Raw genomic sequence first — 12,180 nt, 5'->3', positions numbered from 1 at the left:
TCAAACTTGGTCAGATTTGCATCTCTGTTACTTCTCTTTCCTTACCATATCTTAGAATCGTAGAATGGTTTGAGTTGGAAGGGACCTTAAAGATCATCTAGTTCCAACCCCCCCTGCCATGGGCTGGGACACTCTCCACTAGACAACGTTGCCCACAGCCTCATCCAGCCTGGTCTTGAACACTTCCAGGGATGGGGCATCCACAACTTCTTGTTCTAGCTCTGTCATTTGTAGTTTATTCCTTGGTATTCAAATGTGTGCAGCTTAATTATTCTATTTCCTATCTGGCACGAGGTGCCATCAGTTGGAGAGATGACAAGAACAGCTAGCAAAAACAAAAGCTCGTTTATTACACTTTGGACAAAATAAGAGCCACTCAAGGTGTCCTTGCAGGTCACTAAGCTTTTTGTTTGACAACTGTCAGACCTATCAAGCTTTGAAGGTAGTAATAGCTAGTCTTTACTGTGATGGAAACAACTGTAAAGTGTTCCCAGGTGATGGAATTTCAGGCCGTTTTGAACTGTGGCTGCAACCAGAGTGAAATGACACCTGTGTATGGACAAAACCATGATCATAATTATTGGAGTTGTTTAGTTGGTGCAGACAAGAGAAGGCTTGCAGCCACGGTGCCAAAACACAGAAATGCTTTCCTCCAAGCAGTCACAAGGAGGGGGTATTGCTCTTTTGATGTTTTAGGCATGCTACTTCCTCTCTGCTTTGTCTGCAACAGGCTCAGTAGCTGAGTAATACAGTTCGGTAACTGAGTAATATTCACAAAAGGCAGGGGGAGAGTACGTGGGTCCATCATCCTTTATAGAGCGTGTTTTTAATGGTCTGCCATGCAGTCAGTGAGTTGGCGCTAGCCTGAGCTCAATACTTCAGAGCAGCTTAGTCTGTGAAGGATACATCTGTCTTTGGCTCAGTGGATCTACTTCTAAAGTCCACCAGGAGGCATAAGAAAAGATCTTGCTTTTCAGGAGGAGGAGGAGGAGTTGAAGTGAACGTTTCAAATCCTGACTTCTGTCTGCCTCTCACAGGTCAAGGGGCCACATGTAGCTCAGGTTCAGTTGTGGCACTAGGTCTGGGTTGCTTTTCTGGCCCTGGATACACCACTCCAGCAGCCCAGAGTGGGTGTGCGGTGTTCAGAGCATATCCTCTCTGGTCCTGTGGTTTTTGACTGACTCTAGGCAATAGCCAGAAAGATTATTTCTTGTTTTTACTCAAGGAGGGTTGAAATTTTGGGTTTGTTCTTGCATTATCATGAAGCAAGACCTGTGAAGTAGGATTGTGGCCCCAAACAAGTGGAGCTCTATGTGATGGAAATCCTCTGTGTTGCAGACACGAGCTGCACGGCAGCCTTGTCACAATTTCTTGTGAATCTTTCTTCAGATGCAAGAGAAAGGGTCAGCTCTCTGTAGGTTTTGCCTGCCAATTTCAACAGAAAAGTTCTGTTCAAACACAAAGCCTGGGACTTCCGCTCTCCATTCAGAGCAGGAACTGGGGACAACAGCAAGGGCTCTTCTATCTCTGCTGCATCACCCAAGCCAATCTAGAATATCTTGTGTCTTAAGCTGGGTGGTAGAGTGGAATTCCAAAATAAGACAGAATACGCTAACAGGAACTGTCTTGCTGTCCAGAGACCTTGCTAGCCTGTGTCCATTTAATGATAATTTTTTTCTGCTGGAGCTAAGTTAGGATGACCAAGTCCTGAGCCATCCAATATACCTGGAATTCCTACAGAATTGGATTTTGATGTGGCACCTTCTGTGCATTGTTTTCTAATCTCAGCATTTTGTAGTGTTTCAAAGACAGATTCAGCCACCTTAGCAGCAGTGAGTTACAGTGCTTTCAAGCTGTCTTTAACATCAGCAGTGGGGAAGGTCTAGAGCCAGAGCAAAAACTTGTTCTTTTGGTATTTTCAACTCTGGTATTACACTGGTCTGGTCTACTAGCAAAACTAGTGAGATCCTTACCCTTTACTCCACCCAAAGCCCTTGTTTGAGAAGTATTTTTTATAGACTTCTAGTACAAAGCTGTTCTTGTGTACAGCTTTCAAAGTAAGGCTGAACATAGCTAGTCTGCAGCAGGTCTGACTTGCTGCTTTCATGCTGACAGAAGCCTCACCCAAAGGTCTCATAGAGAAGTAGATATTAGTTTCCGGATCGAAATCACTGAGTAGCTAACTGTATTTTTAATAGCAGTATTTCTACTTCCCTTTGCTGAAAAGCTGCTTTGAGTGTTTTAATGTAAGCTGAGTTAAAAAATACTACATGCCAGTGACTACTGAGAGTGGTGAAAAAGCTGCTTTTGTCTTACTAGTTAACAGTCATGGACTCCTTTAGCAAGGAGTATGTGAAACCCTAGTACTGGCCTTCATTTATTTTTGTAATAATCTGTTTAATCTTACAGAATTCTATTGATAGTATTTCTAAACTGTGGTGTGTGTAGTTGTTAGAGTCAGCATAAATTGTCACTGTCTTTTTCTTTCTCACAGTATTTCAACTCTAGAAGTTGCCAACTAGTGCTTGGAGCTGGTGCATTACAAGTTGTTGGTTTGAAAACAATCACTACAAAAAACCTAGGTATGGATTTCTATATTTAAAATGTCAGAGTTGCTCTCCTGCTTGTTAAAAAAAACAAACACAAAAAAACCCTAAACGTTTGTGATAAGCTATGTTTGTGTCATGGTGCCATGCATGGAACACAGAGGGTGATAAGACCTTGCTGGTTAGGGGGTAAAATACGTACAAAAGCTAGTGAATTGTCTGATTAAGGGGTGCGTTAAAATCCATTAAATTCCTTTACTGTCTACTGGACCACTTTTAAATTTAAAGCTTCGCTGTGTTACATGAAGGAAATATAAGAACAAATGTACAGGCTAGCAAGTTTTCCATGAAAACTTTTTGACTGTGGGAAGGTGTAGTTACTTTTTCAGTGGTGACTTTGGCATGCTTGGGAGCTGCTTAGCACTTAGATCTTGAGACTGGAATTAGGTAGGTTGAGGAATGCAACCAAACCCCTGTCTCCCCATGCATTTCGCTGAGCTGTGCTGTCTTGTCTGCCCCATGGTGCTGTATTCTGTAACGCTGTGTCCACATGCAGCTCCTGTGGGTTATAACCACATGTCAGTAATGCACAAAATTATTTCTGTGGGTGGCTCTGAATTGAATAGTTAGCCTTTATGTGGCTGAATGTCTCGGCCCAGTCAAGTAACTTAGGGCTCTGTGTTTGCATGCTGAATCCGAACTATGGTTTGAGCTTTAGAGTTTCTCATTTTCAGTGTGCAGCTATTCACCTGAATTGCCGGCCCCAAGTTACCCACCTGGACTGCTTTAGCTGCTTTTCAAGCTGGGGAGAACTAGTTGCCCAGTACCATACTACAGAAAAGTCTGACACACTACTTGAGACCCCCGGTTTTAAACTATCTCCTGAAATTAAGAGCCTTTGGTTGATGGGTTGAAGCAGATGTTTGAACTTGCAGTTGCCATGTTTCAGGGTGTCCTGATTGCCAGTCTGCATTTTCTTTTTTAAATGGAATACCTTGAGGAGGATGGGTTGAGAGGCTTCCTCGCAAGGGGCCGTGGTGTTGAAGCAGACACAAGGGAGCAGAGAAAAGCTGGGTCAGGTCTGCTCCAGAAGGCTTGGCCAGTGTGGTGACCATGCTGGCACCACCATACGTCCTGCTGCCGGCTCAGGCCCTCTTGGACACAAGAGAAGCTCGATTTTGAGAATTCTGCCGGTACCGCAGACACGAGCAGGTTCAGGCTCTGGGCAGCTCAGCACTGGCAGGGCAGGGTGTTTATGTACACCTCCCGCAGAAGAAATATTGATGCCTTGAGAATGCGGTTGCCGAGGTTAGGTAGCTGATGAGTCAGGTCTTTTGAGATCTCTGATGCCTGCATGTGCTCAGGGCTCAAAATGTCAAGTAGACACTTAAAGCCTCTTGTAAAATTAGTCCCTTATCCCGTATCTTACAGAAACTGGGTGTGAATAGCCAGGTACTAGTCTGGCGTCTTCACTGGGTAGGGTTTCCCAGTGGAAACAAATGCTTACCTCCTTTTTAAAAAAAAAAAAAAAAAAAAATCCCAAACGGTCAAACAAAAAAACCCCAAGCCACAACCCAGAAAATGCATGTTAAATTGTGTCAGATCTGTTATTTACGTTAAAGGAGGTACAGTCTATACAAAATTACTCTTCCTGTTTAATAAATAATTTATTTTTCTTTTCCTCTCTCACTTCTGGATTTACAGCCCTTTCTTCACGTTGCCTACAGCTAATCGTACACTACATTCCTATTATCAGGGCTCATTTTGAAGCTCGACTGCAGCCGAAGCAGTTTAGCATGCTCAGGCATTTTGACCACATTACAAAGGTAATTATTTTGGCATTTCCTAATTAAACGCAAAGTTCTGCTTTTTAACTGTGCTCTGAAGAATATGAATGCCATTAGATAGTAAATAAACCCTGCTTTCTTCCATTACAGGATTATCATGACCACATAGCTGAAATTTCAGCAAAGCTTGTTGCCATAATGGATAGCTTATTTGACAAACTATTATCCAAGGTAATGATTTATGGAAATAATTTTACACTCTCTAAATTGCAGTTGGAGGGCTCATTGTATACAGTCTAGATGTTTCAAATGGAGTCTTAAACTTTCCTAATCAGGAATTGTTTGAACTTCTTTAAACTGTATAAATACAAAGCTCTGTTCTGTACTTGTGAATGTGTTTTGTCTTAACACTTGCCACTTGAGTGTCGTTCACCTTCACCCCCACAAAAAAAAAAAAAGTGTTTACTCCTTCAGCAGTAACAGAAATGCTTTGGCTGGCGCAGATGCTCTGGTGTTTAGAAAGAGAAGTGCTCTCCTACCCTCGGCAGTTTTATCCACTGACAGCTCTTATCTGCAGTCAGGCTGAGCCAGTTCCCATTTCCTGCTCTTCCCAATGGTGCCTTTTTGGAAGCGGGGAGCATGTAATTTCCTGCAGCTGAGGAAACAGCAAAAAACTGCTGAAGAGGAAGAGTTTTTGGAGGGGAAGGACCAGCTCATCTATTGGGCTGCAGGCCAGAGGGGCTAGAGGTCTGCCCTTAGCAGTTCCTGCTGTGTGGTGTTAATAGCTGTCCCATGAAGTGCTCTTAGGTTTTTTTTGGTTTTTGAACGCTCGTCAGTGGAACAGGTTGCACCTGGGCTGGATCCACTCACTCTGACTCGTAACCAGGCAGAATACGCTGAGAGAGACTGCCCCAAGATGGGGCCTCCTGGGCCCACAGCTCTGGTAGATGAGCTTTTAAAGCTTAGTGTTTTGCTTTGGATCTTATGCTCTTAAAAAAACCCCAAAAAAACCCCAACCAACCAAAACAAGCAAGCTGTTTCATGAGAGAAAAACATTAATTCTTTACTGACTGACTTGATCGATTAGCCTGGGTCACCCTCTTCCTTGTAGGAGCTCGTGAGAAGCACAGCATCTCCCTGCTGGAGCACAGGTCCGGGACAGGCTGATGGGGGCTGCAGTGAGGCAGCTGTAACAGGCAGCATTTCTGTCTTCCTTGCTGTTTCTTTTATTTTACTGTTTATTTTATGTTGTGCTTTTTCTTTTCATCTGTTTCTTTGGGCCATCAAATAGTGTTACCTAAACTTAGGGGGGAAAAAAAGCCAAAGCATTTAAATTAGGATTCCCTGCCCCATGTTGTGTTTGCACTTTTTAAAATGTGTTTATACCCTTTTCTAAAGATCCAAATAGCGGTCTGCTGCTTTTTTGGTTTTTTCCCCCACATAAAAAATACCTGTTCTATGAAGTAACATGTCACTTTGGTTACTTTACCTCTTATCTCTTGAAAATAAAAGACAAATGCAAGAATTTAGATTATTGATACTAAACAAGCTAGCCAACAACAAACCAGTAACACAGTCTGTGTTCTTGATGGAAGTTAATAAGCATTCGTCACTTACTGTCCTTCCATCTCCACAGCCTGTTCTCCCCTTGTGAGATACAAACTGAGAATATTCCTGTCCTTTAGAGCTCTTAAATGCTTGAGTGAGAGTGTCTGGCTCACATGAATGGAACCCACAGAGTACAGGAGAAAAGGAGACCATGTGTTGATTTGCCTCCATTCCTAACATACCCCATAATTTGGCTTGTCTTGTTCCTGAAATAATGAAATCTTGGCACTGAAGGCTGTGAAGAACATAAAACCAGGACATTTGCAAATGGGCATGTCAGTACAACCGTGTCAGTATGTTCTTTGTTTTACATGTTTTTGTGAGAGTCCAAATATTTCAGTGCCTTGTGGAATAAAGTGGTCACCTGCTAAAGTGTGTAAATCTGAATGAGTGAGCAAACGAGTTTCATAGCAATGCATATCCAGCGTGCTTTAAAAACAAACATTGCACGATCTAGAAACCCGCTTTGTAGGAGACAAACGGTTTGGTCCAGTAGATGGGACGTTGACCTGGCACTTGGGTAATGCGGGCAAGTTACTTTTGTGTTTCCAGGCTCTGCTTCCCTCTGGGAGCTCCGTGGAACAGGAGCTGTCTTCACACAGTGCCACTGGGATGAGGCTGTCCACTCAGTGAGGCGTTTCACAACAGCACGGACAGTTCCCAGCATCTGTCTATTAACTTTGGCATGGAAATAGTACAGGAACAGGGGCATTTAACAGCTATAATTAACAAGTGAAAAAGGCGTAGGATTTTAAAAAGGGATAAATGTTCATGGAAAAAATCCAGTGTGAGTTCTTAGTTTCTCTTGAAGCTTGCTGTCTTGTGACTGTTTGGACAGAAGAGCAGTAAATTTTTGTCTGATCCCTCATGGCATTACATGCTGTTGACCTTAGCTGGAGATAAAAATGGCTAACAACTTGCAGGGCTGGAGCTCATGTTTCTTTCAGGTGCTGTTGGTGTCGTCCCCCCCCCCCCAACAATAGTGAGTTTGATTTGTCTGTAGTCATGCAAGGGCCATCGCTGCAGCTTGCCAGTTCCCTTTGGCTTTACAGCATACTGGTAAATTGTAGATCATTTGTTGCCTGACTCTTGTGTCTTGAGGCACAATCCTGTACGCTGTGCGGTTGTCCCATGCAGGGAACAGGGCTCCTATAGCTGCTTTTGTGCTACTTCTCCTTTTAGAATAGGTTGTCAGTTTGGCTTTTTCATGAAGACTTTCTGAAAACTTCCCCCCCCCCCCCCTTTTTTTTTTTTTCCTCTTGCACCCAGCCAAGCTTTGTTCTATTTCACAGTTCAGGGAGGCATGAGAGAGCACATCTCCTCCCATGTGTTTATAAATAATTTGGTTATAATGATTCAATTCTTCCACTGAATTGTGCAAGGCTCTGTGGGGAAGTATCACCCTACCAAAGATGACCTACCAGTGTTTAACCCAGGCCTGTGCTAGCTCAGGCTTCCCACCAGGAAATGAAGAGCTGACCTCACTGTTTCTGGGATAGTGTTTCAAAGTGCTTCTGAAATCACATTCAGATCTTCCCTGTTCAGGGAGGGGTCGAAAGAATTTTGTTCTCTTAGTAGCACGTCTCTTGCCATCTGGTGGTTTCCAGTGTCTTGTTTCTTGATCTCAGTCACTGGGAAAAAAGACATTTTCTACTTTGTTTTCCAAGGTATTTCTGCAATGTTTTTGTGTTGGGGTTTTTTTGTTGTTGTTTTGATGTTTTTATGGCCAATATTGAGTTTTTAGGAGCTTCTATTTCTTTATGCTTTCCTTTCCTTGTTTCTTCAGAAATTTGGATGTATGTGATCTTAGAAGTAGTTTTCTCTCACGAAGTACTTGAGGGACATGTTCATCAGAGGTAGAGTTGCTTGTCTGTCATTGACTCAACCAAATTTGATGGAGATGGCCAGCTAGCGGGCCACACAGCGGGCATCTGTGTGACTGGCACAGTGATTATCCTCTCTCCATCTGTAATTCATAGGGTAAGGGAAACCAACAAAAAGTAATGAGCAATTCAGAGAAGCAATTCATACTACCAAAGACGAATAGATGAAGTTGGGAAGTCCTCAGATTTCATATGGGTTGGAATGTTACTGTCTGCTTATAAAGAAAGATTGTATGATAGTCCTTGACTGAATCAGATCATGCCCGGCGACCATTTTAATTTGTGATATGCTAAATGAGCCTTGATTCATGACATTATTAGCAATGCAGGGCTTCAGATGGCTGTTGGAAATTCTCCTCTATAAACTGTTTCAAGGTGGCAGAAAGGAGTTTTGTTTTTATTTCCAAACTGGTTTTGTTTTTATTTCCAGTATGAAGTGAAAGCTCCTGTTCCTTCAGCATGCTTCAGGAATATCTGCAAGCAAATGGCAAAGATGCATGAAGCTATATATGATCTCCTTCCTGAGGAGAAAACTCAGGTGAATGTTATTTTTGAGATTCATGTAACACCTCCCTTGCAAATGCACACCAACTCTGTAACAAAAGAGACTTCTGCTTTATGTAGGGGGGGGAAAATATCTTGTTTTGAGTCTTTGCAAAACCCACATGTGAAAGGGGTTGGCAGTAGTCATGCAGACAGCTTGGTCTGAACTGAAGTAAGTGTTTGGATGTGCAGGAAGACTGATGAGACATGCAAAACAGACAGACTGATTCCAGCATTTTGAGCTGCATTTTAATGTCTAGAGAGGTGAATTCAGGAGTTAGCGCTGAAACTATACACAAATGGCAACACTTTGGGGCTCGAGTACAGCGCTTTTAGGGAATTCTTCTGTAATGCTGCTCAGACTTAGTGGCTTTCAAAGGTCCCTAAATGTATTATGCAGCCAAATTGTACCAGATGTGCCTTTTCAGTATTTCGCTGCAGTTATTGCTACTGCAGAGTTGTAAATCTAAGGACAGAAACGACCAATCCAGTCACTGAATACACTAAGTTGTAGTTTCTCTTTTACACTAAATTAAATGGTCCCTTCAAACTCTTTTACACACTTTCTCTTGGAAAAAAAGACTTAAGTAGTTATAGCACAGGAAAGAGATTAGTTATCTTCTCGCCTTAATACAAGTTGCTGGATGCTTCAGACAACAGGGAGGAAAAATTCATGCTTCAAAGAACGTGTCCTTTAAGTGCAACACACAACAAGTAGGTGAGGGTGTATACTGTCCTGTATGTTACATATTGTATGTGGCCAGAAAGATTAGGAGGCCAAAGGACTGGCAGAAGGGGAAAAAAAATAATCACATGAATTGCAAAAACAAACCCAAAGGTTAGTGATTAAAGGTGTTTGCAATGTATTTCCTTTCTGTATGCAGTGATGCAAGCAAGGGGATGGTCCCTTACTCTGGTTCTGTGGTTTCTTCTAGATGTTGTTTTTACGAATTAACGCAAGTTACAAACTTCACCTGAAGAGGCAGCTTGCTCACCTAAATGTAGTCAATGATGGAGGACCTCTGAATGGGTACGTTTGAGCACTTGGTTGGGTTTTTTTTTACTGCTTAATTTAAATAAGCAGACTCTGTCTTCTGCAGGAAAGTTGTGATTGCAGAATGCAGCCATGCTCCATGTTTTAGTGTGCCCCGTTTGGAGCTTTCTTACAGTAAAGGACATGACTTGTGCCTTTCCATAGGAACTAGGAATGCAGTCAGCATGGTAATAGATTGGGAGTTGGGCATCATCTTACTGGAAACCTGCTATAGGTATCCTCAGTTTGTGGATTGCTTTTTCTCCTTTTGTGTGACAGCAGTAGCCACAGTTTAATTTGCAAGGACTGTGTGATTCATGAAGCAGTTTTGAAATGTGGATGATGACTCATGGCACTAGCAAAGCAAAAATAGGAAAAAGTGGTATTTCATCTGTGCAATGGGCAGCTTCTGTACAGAAATTGTTTTTACAGCAGAACTAAATTTGAAACAGAGATTATGCCCACAGAGCTTCTCCCCTTTCCTGCCCCAGCCCAGCCCTCTATCACCAAAAGAGGTCAGTGGTACCTCTCCCGAGAGAGTGTGGTGGCTGTGTCTGCTGTCCCATACCTCCCGGGAAAGTGCACAGCCTCCTGCAGTCTGAATCCTGTTCTAAGTTGGATTGTCCCCTGAAACAGTGGGGTTCTTAATGACCCAGGGATGTTTATTTGCCATGTAGTAAGGGTGAAATTCAGTCGGCCTACCCACATGCAAGAAAGCATTGTTTAGGTTGATGAAGCCAGAGAAGGAAGTTTATAAATGTTTCAAATGTTGCTGGAATGAAGAAGAGTTTTGCTTCTGTCCAATTTATTCTTACTTGTCCTGCTTAGACTCTTTCACAGAGTACAAGGATGAATAAGCTTGTCTGGAATGGTTTTCTGTGCTTGTGGTGTATTCAGAAGATGACATCAAGTTGCCTTTGGTGCTTACTGAGGTGTTTGGATGAGGAGTGAGGCCGCAGCGACCCCAGCTGAAATGAGAGCCCCCAGGCTGTGTTCGGGAGAGTTTCACACTTGGGTCTCTAGCACAGTCCCGAACAGTGTGCCCTGCGCTCCTTGCGCTGCTCTTGCCATTTTTGTTTGATGCATGTGGTTGGATGGCCTAAATGGGTCCTTTGGATAGGAGGGCGGGGCGGGTGTTCCTCGTGACATCCTGCAGGCATTTCCCAGCAGCTGGAAACAGTAATGCCCTGCATCCGTGTCTCCCCTGGCAGCAGTTACATCCTTCAGAACAAAGCTCTCTGGGAGCACCTAGCTGGGGCCCTTTGAGAAGGGAAACATCAAATGCTGGATTTCACTTGCTGTTTTTTCAGCGGTCTTCATTTGACCTACTTTTGAATGTGCTTTTCTGATCCTCATCCCATCTTAAACTGCCTGTTTCGGTAATAATAGTAAAAATCCAGGTCTGTGAATCCTGGTTAATTTTTTTACTATGAAAATACAACTTCTATGCTTACATCTCGTTGCTTCCTAACTGGAAGGGTGATGGTGTTTCTGTCATTCCCTGTTATGTTTCAACAACCTATGAGGGATTTTAGCTGTGTATAAACTGTTACAAACAATACTGCTGTTTGGTTGCTTTTACATTAAGCTTGTAGAATATAGATGCTAATGTTGTAATTAATAATTAATAATCTAAGTTGTAGGGGTTTAAGTCAAGCTAAGCCTGGGATTGCAACAAGATAATAGAAGTTTTAGATGCCCAGTTCCTTCTAGTCGTTTGATCTCCCTTCTCTATGACTAGTTTTACACCTAGCAGTAGTCATGTCCTGTCACTCCTGTAAAATAAACCACCTCTGTAGCATCAAGTTCTGAACTGATACTTACAAGATCTAACCAAGACATCATATTTTAAGGTGCATTGGTGTAATTGTGCGCCTGATTTGTAAACAAATGCTGATTATTTTTCTGAATACCCCAGATGGATGGGATGGGTTGAGGTGCTAATCGTGTTATATGTTTCACTGCAGACTGGTTACTTCTGATGTAGCGTTTTACACTGGAAACCTTCAAGCTCTGAAAGGCCTTAACAACTTAGACCTAAACATGGCTGAAATTTGGGAGCAGAAGAGGTGATAATCCACTGGGAGCAGTCACTTGGCTCTGACAACAGACCGACTTTCTTCTAAGCAGCGTGATGACTGTGAGGTGAATACTTAAGACCCGGAGTCCAAGAAAGGACACTATTGATAGTTGGGGAAACTAGACTCAGAGTGAGCTGCAGGGAGTGATCTTCTCAGTGTCCTTCAGCAAGAAACAAGTGATCAGCTGTCTGTGCAATGGTTTGTTTTTTTTTTCATTCTCTCTGGAAACAGACTCAGGTTTCTTTGGACCAAATCCAAAAGAACACATAGCTGTAACACAGCTGTAGTTGTCTAGAATGCTCTGTATATCTTTATATTAAAAAGATGCTTTGCATTTCTTCTAGTGCAATGAAATTCACATGGTGTCCCACCTTATTTAATGATGGTACAATATAAAAATCTTGCAGTTGGAACTCTGTAGAAAATGTTTTTTCTCTATGAAACTATGCTGTTCTAAAATTTATTTTTTTACAGAACTTTATATAAATAAATGTCTTTTGATTGCTTGCACATAGGATTCAGATTTGTTAGGGAGCAGTCCTGTTTCAGGGGATTTATCACAGCTGGGCTCCAAACTGCCATCTGAAGATAGGATTTTCTAACACCCTGTCAGGATAGACTTGTGGAAAGATCAGCAGTAGCAGTGATGACCTAACAGTGGGCTTCTGGTGGCATCTGAAGGTAGCAGAAGGGCTGGAG

General features: G+C 42.6%; 1 protein-coding gene across 1 annotated transcript in view; it reads left to right on the top strand.

The window, feature by feature from the left end:
* The window catches only part of VPS54 (VPS54 subunit of GARP complex), a 52,842-nt gene extending 40,851 nt beyond the window's left edge, over positions 1-11,991 (top strand). Inside the window, exons 19-24 of the mRNA XM_075749672.1 lie at positions 2,495-2,582; positions 4,251-4,372; positions 4,484-4,564; positions 8,255-8,362; positions 9,303-9,397; positions 11,368-11,991. Coding sequence (XP_075605787.1) covers positions 2,495-2,582; positions 4,251-4,372; positions 4,484-4,564; positions 8,255-8,362; positions 9,303-9,397; positions 11,368-11,473 — 600 coding nt within the window. The 3' untranslated portion in view covers positions 11,474-11,991. The remainder of the gene's footprint in view (positions 1-2,494; positions 2,583-4,250; positions 4,373-4,483; positions 4,565-8,254; positions 8,363-9,302; positions 9,398-11,367) is intronic.
* The last annotated feature ends 189 nt before the right edge of the window (positions 11,992-12,180 follow it).

Source organism: Balearica regulorum, chromosome 3 (assembly GCF_011004875.1).
Source record: "Balearica regulorum gibbericeps isolate bBalReg1 chromosome 3, bBalReg1.pri, whole genome shotgun sequence".
NCBI lineage: Eukaryota > Metazoa > Chordata > Aves > Gruiformes > Gruidae > Balearica > Balearica regulorum.
This window is presented reverse-complemented; position numbering and strand designations above follow the sequence as displayed.